Source organism: Carassius gibelio, chromosome A5 (assembly GCF_023724105.1).
Source record: "Carassius gibelio isolate Cgi1373 ecotype wild population from Czech Republic chromosome A5, carGib1.2-hapl.c, whole genome shotgun sequence".
NCBI lineage: Eukaryota > Metazoa > Chordata > Actinopteri > Cypriniformes > Cyprinidae > Carassius > Carassius gibelio.
The window spans coordinates 17780619-17804152 of NC_068375.1; the positions used below are offsets into that span (position 1 = coordinate 17780619).

The following is a 23534-nucleotide window of genomic DNA, read 5'->3' on the forward strand; positions in this document are numbered from 1 at the left end:
CATAACACAGATAAAACTTGTTCTGGGTAACAGTGTTCACCTTGCAATGTAAAAAAGAAAGTTTTCTCAGAACAAACAAACAAACAAAAACACTTGAGGCGGTGCTTTGTACATGTAATACTTCTTTGCCAAGTCAGTTTCCTCAATTATTGTCCTGCTGTGTTGTGTGCTTGACTCAATCACTGCATTAGACTGTGGTTTGATTTACACTCTCTTGCATCATCCCACATCTGCTCATACCTTCCAACAAAACCGAGGTTTGAAATATGTCCAGCACAAAAATCAATTTTCGTGAATCAGTCTACAAACACACCCATTTTGTAGATGTATCTCACTGTTGGCAGAAGCAAAAAGAATCCATTATCTTCTTGAGTTTACACAATGTTTGTATGGATGTCGTGTAACTGCTGAACTCTCTTTGGTCCATGACTCCTGCGGCTCCTTTAGTAAACACTCTCACACACTGTGTTCTTATTTATGTATGGATCCACCATTGATTTCCCGTATTGCCTCACACACCTTCTCACTGTCACTTTGTTCAGGCACTGTTATCAAGGTAGCGGCACCTGAAGGGTTCATCTGTTACTTCAGCTGAAGTGAAGAAGCTCATCAGGGCAGTGAGTTTAATGTTGAGGTCTTATTATTGAGAAGTGAAGACACCGTGGTTGGATAGTTAGAGTCAGGTTACATTATTTTGTCATCATTTAGGTCTGAATTCAGATACAGTCAACTGTATCTGACTGGATTCCAACAAACTGTTTCTGACTGGATTTTAAAAGATCACTACTGTATGACAATGAGTGCGCATATTACTTGTCACTGGAAGTGTGTTACATCTGGTTCGGACACAGTATACGAGTGTGAGGCAAAGAGAACTGAAAAGAGCTTGTGGAGGTAGAGGGTTGCCTTTTCTAAACATTAAAAAAAAAAAAAAAAAAAAATCTCATTGTATCTGATTTGTAGCATCTTGTCATGTCTGTGTGGCCTTATGTAAACAGAGACTAGCCAGATCCTGTTGGGCTTTTAAATGTACTGTTTTGTTCATAATCCATATTCTCAAATATAAGGAAAGAAAAAAAAAAAGATTTAATAAAACCAGAGAGTAATGTCAAGTTATGCAGAGATGTTGACAATAATTTCATAGGAAATGTGCAAATGTTCACGCGGTCACCGTGTGCTGAATCCAAATACATTGGTGGCTTTTGGAGGGCTTTTGTCTGCAGTGCCAATTTCATCAAACAGTATCTAACACCTCTCATCTGTGTATGTGCAATTTTGCAAGTGATGTGCTGTGTTAGTGTACACTCTTGACACGCTGTCTTGTTCTGGTGCTAAAGCCTGTGTGAATTAACCCTCCCTGTACCTGCGTGATGTTGATGATAAATCCACATTAATACAGTTTTTTTTCCTCCCTCCCTCCCTCCCTCTCTGTCTCTCTCTCTCTCTCTTTCTCTCTCTCTGTCTCTCTTTCTTTGTAAGATCAAATGTTCATTTATCCACTCTTTTCACCTGTTTTGTAAAAGAGTTGCAGGGGATAGACTTTTATAGATTATTAACAGATGAATTAATATTAATAGATTATTATTTTTTTTTTGAGGTATATGTGTCATGATAGTAACATGGTAGATAGTACCATGGTATTTTATTTGTTTAGTTTAGTTGTTTAGTGTGTGTGTGTGTATGTGTGTGTATTATTATTATGACTTATTTTAAATAGTAACTTGGATATTACGATGTCAATTTAATGTGTTATTTAATTTACTCTTATATGAATAAAGTAACCTGATTATTTAACATGCATTGCCTCAACATTGATTGTAGACTTTAAAGTACCATAATGTACTTTTTTTGTAAGTAATGTGAATGTGTCAGTAATAAAGCAGAGCTAATTTCTTGCGTTTTATCTTACCGTAAGGCTTCAGTCACTCTTCCACAGACCACTTATTCTAGTACTGTAATGATGAAACACTGGGGCTTTGGAGTTATTTGCACTCTGGGTCTCTCCGTCACTCTTGTTTATTTTTCGGGTTTCCCCTCCGGAGTCGACTCTGCCATCTGCAGGCATTTTTATCAGCGGCTAACTTAATTATGCTACTGTGGACTTAGGTTATTTGACTTGCTAACAAATTAGCCCTCGAATTAGCCTTTCTATCAGTGATTCTGTTCCACTGTCAGGGATATGGTTTGTCGTTTCTGAATTCCTCTGTGATTCTTGATTTGGAGCAAACAGAGTGGACACAGTCAGGCCGTTTAATGAAGCGCTAGTCTACTCGCAAAGTGCTAGCCTGTGCTAATGACTAGCTTTAGTCAGACTGGTAAAACAGATTCAGACACCCAAGCGCCATCATTAGATTTTCTCTCCTGAATACTCTGCTACAGAATAAGCCACTGCCAGAAGTGATGGCTCTCTTTGATGGGTACAGTACCCACGGTGTGATTTGACTTAGCCTTCCCCAGAGTCTCAAATACTCGTGCTACACATCCCACACTGCCCCTGCTCTCCGGTTATCTCGTAAAGACTCCATTCCAGCTCTATAAAACTTGGCGTCTTTATTACAGCTAAGTCTAGGCGCCCACTCTCTCTCAAAAAAAAAAAAAACACTGCTGCAAGGGAGGAGCGGCTCAGGGACACATGCTGGAAATGTGTTGCGGAGCTCATTCTCTTGTTGCCTTTGCTCTGTTGTGCAAGCTTGAATAATGTGAAAACAGAGGAATCAAACCTCATTTCATAGCATTCGTCTCCTGCTCTCCCTTCGTTCACTCACTCTTTACCACCTCTCGCTTTGTTTCCAACTTTATAAGTGAATTGTAGGTTCTCTCAGCAGGCCCTGAAGCCACAAATTCGCTTTCTCATTTATGGATGTATAATGAGTTCTGCCTATGTTTGCTCTTACAACAATAATAAGTAAAGTAATTAAAAGAGGCATAGGAGGGGGGGAACAAGGGGAACCCACTGCCAGACAGGTCCTGCATACAGGCAATTGACAGAGAGACTTTTTGATGGAATCGTAGGTGTTTTTCTTTTAATTATTTTTTTTTTTCAAATGCATTAATTTAATTAGACATAATGCAAACAAAGCACACACTAGCAGTAATATTCGCTCTTGGCATCTAATGTGAACAGGGATGAGCCATATCCTCGAAGGGTAGTGGGTTTATGTGTTGGGGGAGTGATGGGTGGGGGTTGGCTATAGAGTATATTTAGATTTAATTAGTTGTGTCACGACTCGTAGCTTCTCCATCACAGAGAGCCGTGTTAACATGACGTGCTAGAATGTTGACACCTGTTCTGGCCTCATGTGTCCTCGAGCCGACTCTCTCAGATCGCCTCTCAGATGTTCAGGCATGCATGGCGAAACCGCCAAACTGCTAGAGCATAGAGCAAACAAATATCAGAGAGCGTTGGGACCAGAAATCTAAGCCCTTTGCCAACAGGGACACAGATAGCAAATAGAATCTGCAGCATCGTGCAACGGATAGTTTCCCCCTGCTAGTGTTACTGTGACTAGTTCATTGTAGTTTGAAGTAAAACTGCGAGCACACTGTGTGTTGAACAAGTCAAGGATACAATCGCGCTGATGTGCAGTGTACATAAGGAAGACACACACACAAAACATAAAACTATGATAACTGCAAACAGTCGCACTAAAACATTTAGAGGTTGACATTTTTAATTACTAGAATATCAGAAACTGTAACTTTTCAACAACTGTGTAATTACAACAAGCAAAATGTCTGGCACTGAAATCAGATAATTTGGACAAATAAATAGAATGTGCCAGTTGTGCTCAATCAATTAGGATGCACGATTAAATTCCACTCTACAGATGGAGACCAATTACAATCAGCACACTTTGATATTTTTTACTCTCTCCGAGTGTTACTCGCGGCGGTGCTTTGACTGCTCAGTCACTCGAGCATCGTTCGCTCATGAGCATTTTACCATCACACACACGATTACCATTTGTAACGCTTCTGGTGAGGGGAGAAAAAGGAATTGCCGATAGCAAAGTCTGTCTTCCTTGATTTATTGTTGACATGAATGTTGAAAGAGTGCTTGTGTGTTTGAGCGAGAGAGAGAGAGAATGTGGGTTTGTCACCGGGACACTGTTTCAAACACTATTTGTCACAGTGAGATCAAAGAACTATTAAATTACCCTCAAAGGTATCCAGCTGAATAAGGCAATGGTTCATTATAAAGATTTGAGCTGCGTCTTGAAGATGTCTTAACAGGGTAGTGAAATATGAAGCTTCATTATGACTAATGCAGTGGTCAATATGAAGTACCACAGATAACAGTGGCCTGGTGTGAACGGCAGTGTGTCTGTGCTCATACTGTGGGGTGCGTTTGCTGAAGATGTGGATATCAATATCTTGTGTATGTGTATGTGTGTGTGTACACAAGCGTTTCGGTAAGCATGTGCATGTTGTGAGGGGTGTCGGGGCTGTGTGGATCACAGCTTGCTTGCTGGAGTTTTCACTGAAACTGGTTGAAAAGGTGCAACTCTTTCTCTAATTACACAATTGTACATGTAGTATTCATAAATATGATGCAAGTGTTTGTTCATGTAGTTTTGGGATTTTCCACAGACAGGCACACCCCCCGGGGGAAATATATATGTATATAATGTGTATATAAAACAGCAGACGGGCTAATCCAAAGCACAAATTCATTCTCTGCCAGCAGGAAGTGATTTTGAAGTGACAGAAATGGCGGTTCCCCTGGTGACAGCTGTAATCAAAACTGCGCTCATGAATGCTAATATCAGCCATTATAGGAAAGATGAAATAAAAATGACATCAAAACTTTTATAAAGAAAATTGGTTCCCTTCAAAGATTTGTTTATACAGGTGCTGGTCGTATAATTATCATACAGGGATGGGAAGGTTACTTTTAAATTGTATTTCAGTACAGATTACAAAATACAAGCTTTAAAAAGTAATCAGTAACGTATTTTGTTAGATTACTCTGGTTTAGTAACTTAATCTAAATACTTGAGAATACTTTGAAATACTTAAGCTTTGTAACACAAAGGAACATATTACTGTAACTTTGTCTTGTTTTTATGCTCTCCGACATCTACCAGCTATAATATTTGTTTTCTTTGCATTTTATTTTAAGAACATCAATTTTCCACAGAATTTCTATGAACAGCAAAAACGTTTTATGCCATTTAAATCTTCTAATCAATGTAAATTAAATTTGAATATAATGAATGGGATTCCGTGCCATTTCATGTTGCATTTCAAGCTTCCGAATGAATCCAGACACACCAAACATATAATAAAAGTAGCCAAAACAGCTGGCACAGTTTTCCAAGTTATACTATAGATTTGTTTAATGAATGGACCAAACTTTAAGTGAAAAAGAGTTCCAAAAGAATCGCTGAGTCAAAATTGACAGGGCTTGTTTCCTACGGTCCAAAGCAATGTCTTATTAACGATGCTTTTGGGAAACACACCTCAGGGGTCACAAAATTAAAAAATCCCTTGTAGCCCTTCAGGCAGGCATTCTTCAACTGTTAACTTAAATATTAAATTAATAAATAACATCAAAATAAAAGTAACGTTTATTTCTTTTCATTTTGATGATTACAACTGACAACGAAGGAAAATCCCAAATTCAGTATCTCAGAAAATTTGAATATTACTTAAGAACAATACAAAGAAACATGGATTTTCTATGGGGTTACGTTCAGGCGAGTTTGCTGGCAAATTAAGAACTGGAATACCATGGTCCTTAAACCAAGTATTGGTAGCTTTGGCACTGTGTGCAGGTGCCAAGTCCTGTCTGAAAATGAGTGTGTGTGTGTGTGTGTGTGTGTGTGTGTGTGTGTGTCTGTCTGTCTGTCTGTCTGTCTGTGTTTTGGCTTATTTATTTGTTTATTAGCTCTTGTAAATTGTACTATTTTTTAAATATGTTAAAACATATATTTATAAATATAATTGTCCATGTTTTTTTTTTGTTTTTTTATCTAAAACATACAAACATTATTTATCAGCCAGTGAATTGTGAAAAATACATTTTAATTCCAAACAGAAAAACTTATTAATAGAATTTTACTTAGAAAATATATCAAAGCATTTGTTTTTAAGTAATTAGGTAAAAGTTAGTTTTGTTTATTGTCATAATTTTCATGCATTGTAATTGTAGAATAAAAGTTTTGTCATGGCTTTAAAAATATATTTGATAATTGTATGTTAATAGACTTTTAATAGTAGCATGCCATTGTTTGAAAAAAAAAAATATATATATATATATATCCCTCCTGCATTCAATAACTAAAAAAACAAAAACAAAACAAAAAAACAATCCTCCAGATGAACGGAAAACCATGTGAAAAGGAACACACCAGATTAAGAGACTTTCCTACTTCTATGTGTTAGACATTGCTCTCTTTATTGAAATATGACATTTAATCAATGGCAACCTCTTTAAATGGCGTTCATTTGATTTATGGACTAGCAAGGCAAAGCTGTCCTCATCCCCATTCTTTGTGTGTCCATGTGAGCGAATGACGTAACCGAGACACTATGGCACACATACACTATTGATTACACTCAACACATCTTGGCAATTAAGAGATGGCAAGGTAGAATAATAAAGGATCATTAGTGAAGCATGCTTGTGAACCCTCATCAAAGATGATGTCGCTGGCAGGGGCGGAGCTACCAAAGGGTCAGCACAGGGTCTGGCTGCATTTGCATATCTGCTAGGAGATGCACTGTGGCTGACCTTGTGGCTGGGATCAGTATGAGTCGCTCTCGATGATCAGGGGTTCAACACCGGTTCAAAGTAACAAAAAGTGAACCAATCACCATGAATTGGTCCTGAAGAAAAAAAATCTGAAACGGAGACAAATAAAAAGGTTAGTTGGGAAAGGTGAGGGGGCCTGGAGTGGAGGGAAAGTAAAGTCTGTGAGCTCTAAATTGGGTATAAATTATAAATAAGAGCAGTTGAGGCAATGTTTTATTTTCTGGAGTGCTGTTGTGCCAGGACCTACACCACTAAAGAGATTGTTTGGGCAGCAGATATCGACTCGCTGATCATCAGCTTGGTAAACTTGACCTGAGGCACCAAGTTAGAAAGACTCGACCATTCTGACACAAACACACACACACCTCCTTCCCATATCTCTACAGCTATCTTCATCAATGCTGCCTAGAAAGAAGTCAATGTAATAAGCATGGAGGTCAATATCATGGCCATCTGAGTTCGCTTTTGGCATGGGCCTTAAAGTTGGCCTTTAATTGGATCCCTCCGAGCCAGTTCGTGCTCCAGTTGCAATGCTGAGGATGATTGAGAAATCGTGATTTTAGGGGGGAAAGCAAATTAGTCTGATCCTCTTTGTTCTACAAACTGATGCAGATGTATATCGAGGAATTTGTATGCTTTAAACTACATACAGTTTGAATAGTTCAAAGTGGAATTGATCTAGCCAGCGTTCAATTCAAACTTTCTCAGAAATAGCACAATAAATAAACACACCAAATGTACTTCTTCCACACCAGACGCTACTTCTCTCAAAGTGCTACATTTTGAGGGCTGTGAAAGCCTCTTGTGAGACTTGGAAAGGTTGGATGAGGACTTGAGGTGTGGTGTACATGTCACTTCACCTGTATCCAATGACCCAAACATGGGAATTCTTTAACCTGCTGCCACGGAGGGAAAACTGAGCCATTTTGTGGATTAACTGATAGGTTTATCGAACTCCAGAGAGAGAAAATTGTATCTTCCATTGATAGCGGCCATTCCATCCATTGCCCTTTATGTGCGCAGTATCCTAATAGATGGAAAACGCTGTGTTGGAATGCACAGTACACAACACAGAGACCAAAGTTTTTGTTTGGCATCAAACACTATAAACTGTTTAGAGTATGAAACGGTCCTCGCATATCACTTCCTTTAATCTAAGTCCCCAAGAGATCCCAGAAGGAAATGTTAAAGGGGCAGTTTGGAGAAAAAAAGAAAACTGTCATTATTTACTTATTTCCGTCATGTCATTACAAGTCTTGAACAGAACTAGATTAAAAATGTCTTAGTACACATACACTACAAATTTTACCTTTAGAGGTACAGCAGCTTGTCAGTAGTACATTACCCTTACGTTTTTTTTAAATGCTTACACAGTTTTTGAAACTATGACCCGACTATGTGGAACACATGACACAACATGCAAAATTTAACACATTGTTATCTTAAAAGAACAAACACTTCATTCAAAAATGTTTTAACTCTTCTTAAACTGATATTTTTGCATAGTAACTCTTCATACAAACATAAAATAATTAGCCACATACACACAAAACTACATACTGATGTGAAAAATGTAAAACACTTCTCTCCTGTGTCTTTTGCTTGTTCACGGAGTGCATAGTAGTTCAATTCAATTCAAGTTTATTTGTATAGCGCTTTTTACAATACAAATCGTTACAAAGCAACTTTACAGAAAATTATGTTTCTACAATATTTAGTAGTAGCTAGTAGTTTGTGCACATTTGACAGGATTTTAGAAAAAAAATAAAAAAAAATAAAAAAAATAATAATAATACAAAGACGTAGTCAGCTAGACGATGAACTGTCAATATTATTAATTAAGTTATTATATGATGCAGTCACACATTTAGCAATAATTGTAAGTTATGTTTGTTGATTCAAGGTTAGCATCATCTGGGGTCCTCTGAGGGTCAGCATCATCTCTTCTCAGGTGTTCTGGATCCAGACTGGAGCTTGTGTAAATCCTAGTTACGAAACATATAAACAAAATAGACATCATTAGCATAGCTGCTGATCCAACAAAGTAAAATTAGTTTAACCCAAGCTAATGAATAAAAAGTAGTAGTAGTTTGTCATAGCACTCGAACATGCATATGTGTGTGTATATATGATGAATTTAACAGTTATGCAACTGAACTGACTTGAGCTGTATAATGACACTATTGACTTGTTAGAGCTTGTGTGTGTGTGTGTGTGTGTGTGTGTGTGTGTGTGTGTGTGTGTGTGTGTGTGTGGGCATGTTTTTGTGACATATCAGGACACAACTCTGTATAATGACATGGGTATGACACAGGTATTACAAGGAGAGGGTGACTTATGAGGACATAACCCATGTCCCCATTTTTCAAAATGCTTATAAATCATACAGAATGAGGTTTTTTTGAGAAAGTAAAAATGCACAAAGTTTCCTGTGAGGGTTAGCGGGAGGGTTGGTGAAGGGCGATAGAATATACAGTTTGTACAGTATAAAAACCATTACGCCTATGGGATGTCCCCACTTTCCACAAAAACAAACGTGTGTGTGTGTTAAACAGAAATTCAAGGGGGTAAAAATAATTTATTTCTCAAAACACTGAAGGTGTTACACAGATACACAGAACTTTATGGTCAATGTTGCTGGGCAGTGTTGCAAACAACTGGGTGAAACACAGGGCCTACGACCTATCTAAGGTGTCCAGCCTGAAATTTGGTCAATGGGAAAGTGCCCAAAAAAATTGCTCAAAAAAGTTGCCCTGTGTATCATCACCTTGAGTTTTGATTTATAAGTAAACAAATTAAGTGTTTTCTGAGTTTAAAGCACACTGAGTTTAAAGCACATAGTGTGCTTGCGGTTTTGCATACTTGGTCTAAAGATTAGGTACATGAGTGAATCGGTTTCACTGAGTGGACCTCAAGTATCACTTTTAGTGTCTAAACAATTCAAAAATATATATATACAAAATTGTAAAGGGACATCTTTGTACCCATAAAAGTTTCATAGTAAAACCTTAAGGTGCTAGTCTGAGGTAATAATATGCACCTTTGAGTGGTACAAAGTTGTCCCTTTAAGTGTACTGTCCCAGTAACAAGCTGTTGTGCCCTTAATATATATATATATATATATATATATATATATATATATATATATATAGAGAGAGAGAGAGAGAGAGAGAGAGAGAGAGAGAGAGAGAGAATCTAAATTTGGCTTATATATATATATATATAGAGAGAGAGAGAGAGAGAGAGAATCTAAATTTGGCTTATATATATATATATATATATATATATAGAGAGAGAGAGAGAGAGAGAGAGAATCTAAATTTGGCTTTTATATATATATATAGAGAGAGAGAGAGAGAGATAATCTATATGTGGCTTATTACTTCTACTGTAATTATTGCTGTATGTTTTTCACATCCACCTGATGTTCTTTGTTTTGCAGGTACTGAGAAGCATGAGTTAACTTCATGGAAGAGCTTCCACTCCATTTTCAAGTTCTTCAGCGATGCCCTTAAGGACCACGAGGACGAGTCCTCCTCCAGTCCGGTCACCACACGCAGCTCCCACCGTATAAAAAACGAAGACTTATAAAGGGCTCGCAGATCCCAAACTAGAGCCCGCGTTCGTCCCCTCTTAGTTCTTTTCCTCCTCTGTTCTTTATACGAAAAATATTTTGCCTTGAAGCCCCTCCTCCCAGTGAAATGCATGATTCTGAGGAGTGCAGGGTCAGCCTGTATACATCAGAATAGCGTTTTGCATTACTTCTGGATGAGTGCAACTGTCAAAGCAATATGGCTTCACTGCTTGTGCCTCCTGTGGGCCGCTGTGTGGATTTGGTGGTGGCCCATCGGTGGCCAGATTAAGGCTGACAGGCGGCGCCACACACCGCCTCTTGATGCACCTCTAATTATCATGACATTGTCCTGAACTGAGCTAATGCCTGGAAAGCACCTGCATACACACACACACACAAGTCTGGCAGGTCCTAGTGCCCCTGTAGTTTCTTTTAACTGGGGTCTCACTTGCATTTAAAGTACTTGAGCACTTGGGAACTTTTTATGTCAGATGCTAAAGGCTTATGGGTTGTTTTCTTTCATATGTATACCACTTTAACCTGAAAAAAAAGCATCTTGCAGACATCTATTCAATATCTCAAGACTAGATTTAGAATGAACATAATGAAGTAAGCCATTGACAGCATAAAATATTGAAAGAGTCTTCCCCTGTTTTTAAATCCCTAAAAACCTTGTGCGAATATGAGTTTTAGGAATGTCTCCCTTTGACAGAGCAGATATGTCAGTCTTGGTATACCTTTTTACGTTTCAGGATCAGGGCAATTTAATGTTATCCAAAGTATGAAAGCCATTTCTTCAGATGTTTCCCAATGTAACCTGCCCTTTTTGCAAAGTCCATGACTATTCGGACTGTTTTAACACCTCATTGCTGTCCTCCGCTAAAGCAAAAGCATGTGTTATGTTACTGTCTTAGCAAAGACAAGAGACATTGTCTCCTGGACAGTGTGGTATTAGCAGAGGCTTAAGGATATGTCACTCAGGCATGTCAGCAGATCACTCTGCTTTAGCTTGAAAATTCATCTCTCAGTAAAAGGCTGCTTTTGGTCTCATCACTCACCGGTACTCAAGGTACTCAATGTAAATAGTTCTAGTGATTTATACATATTTCATATATTATTTTTTATCCAAAATATAGATGTGACTGCAGCTTCAGAAATGCAGGACCCCAGAGGCTTTCGTGTTTTGAAACTGTTTTTTTACTATGAATTAAACTTTTAATATATCTGCCACTATTCATTAGATGCCACTGATCAATTGCAAGTTGCTTATACTGTCTTAGTTAAAACTCTTCCGCTCAGATCCCAATATTGTTGCCTTAGCAATAAATACAAAAAGTTCATCTTTAATTTTATTTTACTTTCCAAAACTGACAAGCCATATGTGAATTTCACTTGCATTAAGTACAGCCTTAAACCATATCGAAAACTTAATTAGTTTGTAAATTACGACTCATTTTAATAATTCATATTTTAATCAAAGAGATTCTATGTTTTATTGAAAAATCCTAGTCTGAAGTGATAGAAGTGTAAGTTGTTTTCTGAGTTTTCTCTCTTTTTTATTCACTTTCAATGAGGATTCATTAAATGATAACAAAATCAGATATTTTAACTTTAAATTTACTTTTCATAAATCGTTCAAATATATTAGTCTTTCGTCTTTGAATTAATGGCAGTTTTGTGCCCTAATTAATCATTCAATTAGTTTTCATATCATGTGAGTGTAATAATGATCTCCAAGCTGTAATTAAATAAAGTTCTTTATATAAACAATGTGAAATGAATTTTGATTTTTATTTATTTATTGTGCAGCAAGAATGCTTTATTTTTTTCTATTTATTTTCAGTGCATAAAACAAACACACCTTTGCTAATATTTTGATGGACATATTTCACCTTGCACTTGAAAACACAGATGCACAGGGTACTCTTATTTACAACGTAATGATCGTAAAGGCATCACTTTCAACCCAAGAAGTTGGGTTAAAGTTCAGCCTGATGGGGGAAAGATCCTCGGAGCCGGATAAAGCCTGTTGCTCCAGCAGCTCTGTTCCCAGGGAAGGTGAGCCTGCTTGGAGAATGACTCGCTCTTCTCACGTAACAGCTGTGGAACTCTATCACGAAAGCTGATATTTGTGTCTAGATCGAGCCCAGACCTTTACAATGAGACCAATGTTAACCAAAATAAGTGTCAGTCAAAGACAGTAAAGTATCAGATGAAGCCATGTCTATAGCACCTTCCCAACTACTTGTTTTAGACCTTAAAGCAATAGTTCACCTAAAAAATAAAAAATGTATGTTTAACTGCTTACCCCCAGGGCATCCAATAAGAACACAAACAGATTTTTAACTCAAACCGTTGCAGTCTGTCAGTCTTATAATGTAAGTTGATAGGAATCACAGCTTTGAGATTCAAAAAACACACAAACTAAACAAAATGAAACCCTGCAGCTCTTGATGGTACATTGATGTGTAAAGTCACATAACGATCGGTCCGTGCAAGACACAACATTTCGTTTTTGGTTTTCAGACATTGCAATGAAAATCTGAGGTAAATAAAATTATATAAATACTGTTCAGTTTCTTGCACAAACCGATTGTTTTGTGTCTTTATACATCAGTGTATCGCCATGAGCCGCACCTTGTCAAGTGACATACATTATGGATGCCCTGGGGATAAGCAGATAAACATCAAATTTTCATTTTTGTGTGAACTATCCTTTTAACTTAATAAATCATGGCCAAAGGGGAAACTTTTCATGCGTTTTGCCTGTTCATTTACACGACAACAGCATTTCGGGAACTGTAAAAGCATATTTTTGCTTTCAGAGTCCAATTTTTGAAAATGCCACCATTATTGATTCCATGTAAACACCCAATATGGGAATCTTTGAATCTTTGATGGAAGTGCATAGTATGTGTTGGGTATGGAGACATGTGCAGTATGTCGATTTTAAAGGCAAGCATGAACCAACAATTTTGCAGAAATTTGTAAATGCAAATATTTTTGAAAATGTTGTATACGTGAAACTTAAAAACACAAGGGAAAAACTTTTCAGTTTTGACTACATCATTGTTGTGTAAACATAGCCTAAGGGGCCATTTACACAACAGCATTTTCAGCCAAAAAAAAATAGAAATGTAATAGAAATAGAAATTTTTATGTTTTGCCTGTTTGTTTACTGTTCCATATTTTTGAATAATGGGTTTCAGAGTGCACGTTTTTTGAAAATGGCACTGTATACGTGTAACACCCAATAAAGGAATCTTTGAAAATGGTGATGTCATACGCGTGCGTAGTATGTGTTAGTTTTTTTTTTTTTTTTTGTTTGTTTTTTTTTAGGTGTTAGGTATGTAGACATGCGCAGTGCATGTCGATTATGAAGGCAAGTGCAAAAGGAGTACATGGCATTTTTGTTGCTGCTCAAGAGCTTGCTAACGCTTCTTTGGCAAAATATTGGATTTACCAATATTACAACCAACAGGAGAGACGTATCATATACAACATATCAACACTACCCTACAGAGACTGTTAACTAACAGGGTGACGGCGCCAACTACTACAATTTTCATAGTTATGAAAATAAAGAAAACTCTTTGAATGAGAAGGTGTGTCCAAACTTTTGGTCTGTACTGTATGTGTGTGTGTATATATATATACACACACATACTAACTGATCGGCTTGCACACACTGCTAAAAACATTTACTTATGCAGAAATCATTGATATAAGTATACTTTGCAGAAAATATAGATACTGCAGCATTGATGTGCACATCCATAATATGTGTCTCCGCTGTTGGTTGTAATAGGCTATTGGTGAAGTTAATCCATAGTTTGCTGAAGAAGGGTTAGCAAGCTCTTGAGCAGCCACAACAGTACAATGTACTCTGTGTATGTTTGTTCACGCTTGCCTTTAAAATGAGGTTGTACTTTATTTTACAGTACGTGTACTTACATGTACTTACAGTGTACTTAAAGTGTACTTACCTAAGAAAGTACTGGTAATATAAGGTAACAATGGGGTAGGGTTAGGTTTAGGGGTAGGTTCACAGTTAGTACCTAGTTATTACCTAGTTATTGTAATAACATTAATAAGTACATAGTATGTACATGAGGAACAGGACTGTAAAATAAATTGCTACCAAAATCGAATGTGTGTTACTACATACCTAACGCGCATGCCGTCACCTTTTTTTTAAAGAGTCTGGTTTTGGGTGTTTAAGACCAAAGTATACTTCGGCAGTCCTATAGAGAATAGTATAATGGCGAACGCGACAAGTATAAAAGACTCCTCCATTTGGTAGGGTGCGCGCGGAGTCCGCGGAGGCTCGCAAAGCAGAGCCAGGCGAAAGTATAAATCCCAATGCTATCTCACGACCAATTTGTACGTATTTTACGAGGTAGCTTATTCTTACAAATTTGTACGACCTTACTCATATGATTTTATAGGATTTGTCTAAACCCCAGTGACTGTTAGGTTTAGGGGTGGGTTAGGTGTAGGTCATTCGTACAAATTCCTACGAATTGTGCAACTAGTAAAATACTTACTATTTGGCAAAACTCGTATGAATTTGTATGAGTGTGGAAGCTGCGAGGACACGGCTGTGCGTGAGACGGAATGGAACGCAGAAAGTGAAGTATAACCGGGCCATTACACGGAAAGACGATGGTAGCGTTAATATAAACATAAAATATATATATATATATATATATATATATATATATATATATATATATATATATATATGCATTTTCAGTGCCCAAAATGCCATTGTTGTGGAACAGGCTAAAAGTTTCTGTTTTTGGATAAAAAACTTTGTTGTGTAAAGGCCCCTAAGAATGACCACATCACAGCAAAGCTGTAATAATGACCCAAACTGTCCTGCAAGAATAAATAAACCAAATGTGGGTACCATGCTGCTAATTTTTTGAATAGTATCCTGAGAGAGGGAAATGGGGGGGGGGGGGGGGGACTCTTGAATAGTGTCTGCTTTCAATTTATTTAGAAAAACAAGGATGATAAAACTTCAGATATTAAAAATTTAATAGCCGTTCCTTTTATGCTTCAAAATGGTATAGAAACCTTATATAAATGTTTCTATAAACAATAAAATCAGTGGTCCTTAAACTTGTGTAACAATAAAAGAAAATTCGAATGTACTTTGTGTGTACGTTTGAATTTTTCATAAAACAGAACGGTTCACTGCATGTTTTGTTACGTCACACACTGACTTTGGGGGGAAAAGTTTTCTCATATTTTCATATTTAAAAAAAATAATAATTGTCTTTTTTTAAAGGAATAATAATTCGAAAAGGACAACCACTTAACGTTTATTTATCCCAGGGAACACGTTATGAGAAAATTGTTAGCCTGAGTGCAATGCAAGTCGTTTTGGATAAAAGCGTCTGCTAAATGCATACATGTATTTAATTCATTTAAACTGATGAAATTTTGCAAGAATTCCAGCTTTATAATGGAATACTTTTTATTATCTCAGAACAGATAAGCCTGCACACCATAGACTTTCCCCCCACAATAAATAAATCAATAAAACTTGTAATTCAGAATTTGAAAACGTTCATCATAGAAGAGATGTAAAGTTATGTTGTATGAAATGATTTTTAATATTTGAATAACTTATACATAACTGGGAAAAATACTTCTGCATAAGCATAGAGAAAAATAATAATAATAACTGTTGGTGGGTTCTGTGCAAACACCGCAGACAATTACTTTAAAAATTATATCACCTTAGAAAGACTGTAACTAAGGAAATGTGTTAATTTCATCTTCAGCACTTTTTGTCATTACTCTCTTCCAAGAGAGTCACACTTCACTACAAAATATCGCCGTAATTTGAAGTTTGTGAAGTCCTTGATTGATATTTCAGTGTTCTCCGTGTTTTGTCCCACACGCTCTGGTCTCCTCCCATATACTCCAATGCGCCGCCAAATATGAACTATTCTCAAAGAGTCGAGCACTTGCTGAAGGGCCCTTGTCTTCGGGATCGCTGTCAGATCTCTATTTGCATAATTATATGCTCGGTTCTGAAGGGAAATCTAGCCCCCAAATTTTACGGGTCAGCAAACTGCAACAATCAATGTTTTATTGTGTCATGGCAAAGAAGCTCAGATAGCCTACTACAACTTCAACTCCGTCTCTCCTCCACTCCTCTATCTATCTATCTATCTATCTATCTATCTATCTATCTATCTATCTATCTATCTATCTATCCTCTCGGTTTGTCTATTTTTGCCAGTTTTGACAGTTAATTTCTTTCTCTCTCCCTCTACTTTCATCACTTCTTCACTGCCCCTTTTTGACTGATTGTCATTAGTTCATATAACACACTTGGCCCACACACCCTTCCACACCCACACGCGCACCTTGGCCTGTGAAGTTACGCTTTCTCGTGCGAAAGAGCTCCGCTAATGTGTCATGAGAGTGGGAGATGTTTTGGTGTGGTCAAGCCACACAGTACTGGACAGCTGCTACTGCCGCTGCTGCTGGGAGAGTCTTGGCTTTAAATGATTGCTTTCAGGTTGTTGTCTGTCCCGCATTCGGTTTTCTATTGGGATACTTTAAGCTCGACAAAGTGTGTGTGAAATTGAGTGAAGCACGTCGCACAAAATGGTTCACACTCTCTTCCTTAAAGGGAAAAGGGAAGGTAACTTTCATAAAGTTATGAGAGGACATCATGATATGCAAGAGCAGAACCCAAAGAACACACACACACAAAGCAGAAAAAAAAATCACAAAGATTGGTTTTGTCTTGTGCTGCTATATATGCAGTGTTTTTGAAACGCTTGTAAGTGAATTATTGTATTTTGACAATAATTGTAGGCTAGTGTCGTACATCCTGGGATCCCAGGTGCTTAATTTAACATGCCGACAAATCCGTAAGGAAAATAATAATAAATGCAATAAAAAGGGGATTTTGTGTGTGTGTGTGTGTGTGTGTGGATAAATATTGCTTGGACAATGATAAACGGACTTTGCGATTCAACAATATGAGTAGACGCCCGCATAAACTGATTTAAGTGTAGGCTAAGTCAGAGAATATAATGTCTTGAATTCAGTTTATGTGATGAAAGGCAATGGCGATAAGGCATCAAAACAATTATTAGCTCTGAATCCACATTTATGTAAAGATAAATTCCTGTCAAAGATATTAGGTATCATAAAAACCATACAAGGAATGAAAGAGAACGTTCCATCAAAGTAATAAATCGAAGATAAAAAGAAAACTTTCTTTTTCCTGTAGGGTAAGGCGTGTTCGCATAAATCTAAATCAGCGGAATGCAGGGATATTTGTTATATTATTATTATTATTATTATTATTATTATTATTATTATTATTATTATTATTATTATTAATTCAGATGTCAGTAGTCTTAACCTATATACGTAATGGCAGTTTCTGTGAAATTTATTTATTCGTTGTTGTAAAAGTAGCCTATAATTATATTTTTGTTCTGATCTTTAAAGGGGTTGCATATAGTTAACAAGTTGACAAATACATTAAATATTATTAATTTATTATTATTATTATTATTATTATTATTATTATTATTAATAATAATAATAATAATAATAATAATAGTCACATTTCCACGTAACAGTGTCCGGCGGAAGTAGCTGCCCAGATATATTGAATAAATGTTTGAAAATTGAGCGGACAGTTATGTCAACAGTTAAGTTATAGGCTACACCTCACTACACATCACACACTTCTCTAAAAAAAAAATGCCACTCAGATCTTAATGGGGGGCCTTGAGAGCAAGGGCCAGAAGACCTGGACTTAAATCACTTGATAAGGTCACATAGTAACCGGAGCGCTCGGAGCCTTACAACCTGTCATTTTACAGCAAGGGATGGAATTCCCACATAGGGTGCCAAACGGGTCACCGTGGTATCCAGCGACCCAGGGTTAGGACACGATAAAACCTGATCCTCTCTAAACAACAAGAGGGCTTTTCAATGAAACCAGACAACAGTGCCTTAAAACTCTCAGTATGCGTGACTCTCCACTCGATTCCATGTGATGTGAGGTTCGGAAGAACGGCCGAAGGCCTCTTCAGTCAGGATTGAGAGTTGGTGCGCTCGGATCTGTCTCGTCAGAAGCTTAAAGTACCCTGGTATTCAATCACGCATTATAGATGAGTCTATCAAGCTTAACTGGTTCCTTGGAGGCTAAACACATTGGTGCGCGGTGCTGGTTGCTCCCACCTGAATAGCAGGCGCATTATTGCACATCGCATCGTCATTAAAAGAGACGCCCCAAAAGACGAGGCTGTAAATTAAGTTATTGCCATCCAATGAACCAAAATTAGCGAGGCCACAGAGGTGCCTTCCATGCATTTGACTAGGCCTACCTGTTATTTTATGAATCCATCTGAATCAGCATCCAGGATGAAAAACGCCACCCAGATTCAACGACAACTGACAGCATAACTTTTAATGGGAATGATGTGTGTGTGACGAGGTCTGGTATACCTGGCAAAGGCGTATAAAATGTGCCCAGCTAGTCATTTAAGTCAGCTCGAGAACTATAGGTCATTATTATTGTTTAAGGCGACTCCACTAAAGCAAATCTGTCACCGAGTGAGAAACCGTCGAGGTTTCCAGTGTGCAAGACAAACAGCAGTTCCAGTTCGCTTTTTTTCTTAGATGTCAAAATGTGAGACTGTGAGGGAAAGTAACTTAAGAAAAAGATCAAATAGGAACTAGAGTTAAAGGTAAGTTTATGTATAATTTTAATTGTTCTGGATTGGACCTGAAAGTCGGAATGCGAGGCAATTGTATTAGCAATACAGACCCTAAAACAAATTCGTGCAGGGATTAAAAGTATTCCGCTTGAAGAAAAATGCATTAATTTAATTAATAAAGACATTTGAAAATTAAATATAAAAGACTTACAGAAGTTAAAATGTCTAGTATTTGTAATGTATTTACTGATTTGGTTTGCTGTAATATTTAGTTTCCTACTTTTTTATCTTTTTTTATTTATTTAAAGATTAGGAGGAGGAAAGGTAATGTTATAAATCAACGAAACAAACGGGTTTTCGATATTTAAACAACAAGTGTCAAATTAAATATTATAAATGCGATGCCAAAATTGTTAATACGTGTTACGATTTTATTTATTTTTTAAAGCGAATCTTCGTTTAGAAAGATCGACAAGTATGAGTAAAAATACACTAGCACCTATAAAACCTATTTGTAAATAAAATGAAACAAGAAAACGAGCACAGTTAATGAGACATTGATTTTTACACTTGTAATATAGCATATATTATTTTATTTCATGCCTTCGATTTTTTTATGTGGGAAAAAGAAACTTGCTTGTTCATGCATGTTATTCCTAACGTAATTCAGATCACCATCACCTGTTATCTAGTGTGTTATCGCACCTTTTCTTCCCCGTCCTTTAGCGGTCAAGATCGCTCCATCACCGTGACAGAGGTGTGTATTTGGGCTTGGAACACTGACTGTCAGGGTGGCTTGTTTAAGGTTGTAAACCAGTGGCAGTCTCTTGATACTGGCGATGGCATCGATTTGAAACTTGCCCTGTCTAATTTGATAAGAGCACCCAGGCACCTCTGATTAGGACCATGGACAGCGCTCCTGACCCTGAACTCGCACCTGTCTGTTCCGCAGGGGGACGTTCACATCCAGTTGTGCAAGTAATAGGTGAGTGTGTGGATGAGGCAGAAGCTGAAGTTGAAAACTGCAGCTGCGTTTTAGCATAGTTCATTTAGCTTGCATGAGATAATAAACCAATAACGTCTCATATTATCCACTCTCTTCAGGCACATACGCACACACACAAACACACACACACAGTCCATGCGAAATCAAACCTAAAGTCAAACATATGAACTACGCTGTGATGTAATCTGACATACGATAAGCAAGCGAATTCATACAGGAACAAAGGTGAATGGGGAGTCACGGAGAACTCTCAAGTAACGCCAAAGAGGCTGCGAGACTGTTCAGACGGAAGGGGGGTTGCTTGTGGGGAGAGGCTGTTTGATGGACCTCTACAGCTTTGAGACAGCTTGTTAATTAAAACCCCAAGAGATGAGCCTCTGGAGCCACCGTCCATATTAGAACATTGCTAACTATCCTGACAGCGAGCAATGTCACGAGCACGAGAAAGTCTTTGTACCCGTTTCTCAGCCCAGATTTCGCTTTTATCTCTTGCTGGCGTAGTGGCTATAAAAATATATTTTTTTCCTAATATGCTTCAAATCTCCTGTATTGTGTATGTGACAAAACTAATCATTCATTTTGAAATGTTACATTTTCTTACAAATAGCAATCATATCAGAAATTATATTACCTTTTGATTAGCATATTTTTGGAAGAACAGTGAATGAGAAGTTTGGGGTCTTTTAATGCAGGTCAGTTATAAATATGATTTAAATGTGCATTGATTAAAATTTATTTATTAATTTTATTTATTTATTGTAAAAGAAAAACAAACAAACAAACAAAAGATACAATAAATTATTTCATTGTAAACAACTTAATATGGTCTACAGTCTGTGTAATTAAAACATTTTCCACCAAAATACAACATAAACCTACAGATTAGGGAAATACGTTTTGATAATATTTTCATGAATGCAGACATTGTCTATGTTACCACCATTGATATTAAATACATATACATATAATACGATACTATAATGTAAATACAAAATAAAACTCTGACAACGTAATAAACTGAACAGTGTGGTTTACCATATTAAATATATAATAAAGTGATTAAAGTGAACAACGTGCAAACTACAAAATATTAATATAAAACATAAATCATGTCCTAAGCAGACAACCTTGAATTTACACGTAGTGATATAAAACAAACGAGAAAACTGAACGTTTACGAACAAGTCAATATATCGAAATATCATTTTGATGTGAAATTGAAAGACGGGTAAATTGTATAAATAATCTTTCTATTTTGATATTTTATGTGTAGTTTTTTGGTAAATCCTGTTGGATTGCTCCTCGTCGTCCGTTGAGCAATCTGGCATAACATTAAAAAGACATCTTTAAATGTTCTTCACGTCTTGGGCACATTCATCAACGTCAGATATGGACAACCCCCTATTTGGAGAAAGTCTAAGTGCTGCAATATATCTTCTTAACACTCAGAGAAAAAAATGAATGCGTTTTTGTGGAAATGTGAATAAATCCACTTATTTATGTCTGTTAAAATATAATATAAAATTATCAGACAGTTTTTTAAAAGACCGAGACTTGGGGTTTAAAAACACATTTCAGAACACTATTCAGAATGAGTTCATCTTGTTTTGACATGGAATTTATTGACTCTGCACTCTATTGAAATATTGCTGAGTTGGATGCAACTTGAAGTATATTGAAATCATAGATTTTGCATAGAGTATAAGTGATAGATAAAAAAAATTTGATTTACAGGAATCAGAATTCATATAATATTTATATTTGATAAATATATAATTAAACATTTTATATTTATCATTGTCTATAGCAAACGAATTACCAAATACCAAAGCAGCAAAATTTACCATATGCAATATAAAGCATACAATTTATTTATTTAGCCTATTTATTTTTTGAGGGGGAGAAAAATATTAAATACTCAAAAACAGGCAGCACAACCATTCAAATGTAATTAGTACATCTACAAAGTAACCGAACAGCAATCACTTTTATTATTGTTATTATTATTTCACTGAACATTCAAATATATGTGTAGCAAATCCCACGTGTGAAGGACAAGTTAAGAAAAAATATTGCGTGTGTGTGAACAATGGCAAACGAGACAAGAATAAACTGAGGACCGTTTGTTCCTTCAACCGAGGGACCCAGAACACAGAGCGCCATCTAGCAAATAAAGGTAGAAACAAACAGCTCTAGACAGCAGAGTTTACAAGGCATGAGAACACCGGAGCACCAAAACAAAGCCATCAGCCTTCGACCTCACGGGATTCCGAATGCATACAAGAGAGAAATGTAAAGGTTAGCCCATAAAACAAACTACTGTCCAGGTATCTTCTAGAAATAATAAAACTAATCACTGATCGTAATGACCATTTGGAACAGAGGAAACTGTTATGCCCAGTCATTATCTTAAGAATATGGTGGTGACTTTGAATCGTGTGCTATATTAAATGTTGATCTAGCCTACATAAGCCAAAAAGCTACACATCTGGTGAACCTGTCTGAATGAACGACAGTACAGATGCTAATGATGTTGTGGTGGAGGCTGGTAAGTTCTGACCCAAGTAAGGCCAATATATGCATCTTTAAGATACATTAAGTGCTAGTTTCACAAAGTCATGGAGCCAAAGTTATAAGTTAAGTATGCAATAACCTGATCGTTCACGTTTCTTTCGGAATGAGAACTTAACACTCTTACACGATGTTTAAAGCTAATATCCTACTGCAGGACTAAGAGATAGATAGATAGATAGATAGATAGATAGATAGATAGATAGATAGATAGATAGATAGATAGATAGATAGATAGATAGATAGATAGATAGATAGATAGATAGATAGATAGATAGATAGATAGATAGGAACGTGATCTTACAATGAACATCGACATCTTCTGATATCACAGCCCATGTGTTGCAAACATGTTCATCAAGGTCCTAATCATTAATTTTTCGTGTGCTTAAAAAATATTATTGATACAATACTTTTTTTTATTAATCTGGCTAGTTGACAATATATGCCTATCTATCTATCTATCTATCTATCTATCTATCTATCTATCTATCTATCTATCTATCTATCTATCTATCTATCTATCTATCTATCTATCTATCTATCTATCTATCTATCTATCTATCTATCTATACTATACACACACACACTAATAACTTTATAATGTATTTGTAAAGTAATAATGTATATGATGAACGCCAAGGAAGTCTTTATAAATTAAAGACATAAGCCTCGCGCTGCAGCTTGAAATGATTGAAAGGTCCATATGCGGATTGGCCGTGGCTTGTCCAATGAGCCGTTTGACTTCAAACCTCGTTCAACATTTCCACATCTAACCATGCACAATCTCTCTTGCCACTTGCTATATGTTTAAAAAGGTATTTTCCCCATTTTTATGTTTTTACTCTCAGATATTTAACTCACAAGAACTGGTTTAATCAGAGGCATACAAATTCTCTATTGTATTAAATTAAATAC

At 36.6% G+C, this 23534-nt stretch overlaps 1 protein-coding gene across 2 annotated transcripts in view; it reads left to right on the top strand.

The window, feature by feature from the left end:
- LOC127999018 (cotranscriptional regulator FAM172A homolog) overlaps window positions 1-13614 on the top strand; it is a 166777-nt gene extending 153163 nt beyond the window's left edge. For both annotated transcript variants that reach the window (XM_052592155.1, XM_052592156.1), the window contains exon 11: window positions 10200-13614. In XM_052592155.1, the coding sequence (XP_052448115.1) occupies window positions 10200-10348 (149 nt within the window). In that variant the 3' untranslated portion in view covers window positions 10349-13614. The remainder of the gene's footprint in view (window positions 1-10199) is intronic.
- Window positions 13615-23534: the final 9920 nt, after the last annotated feature.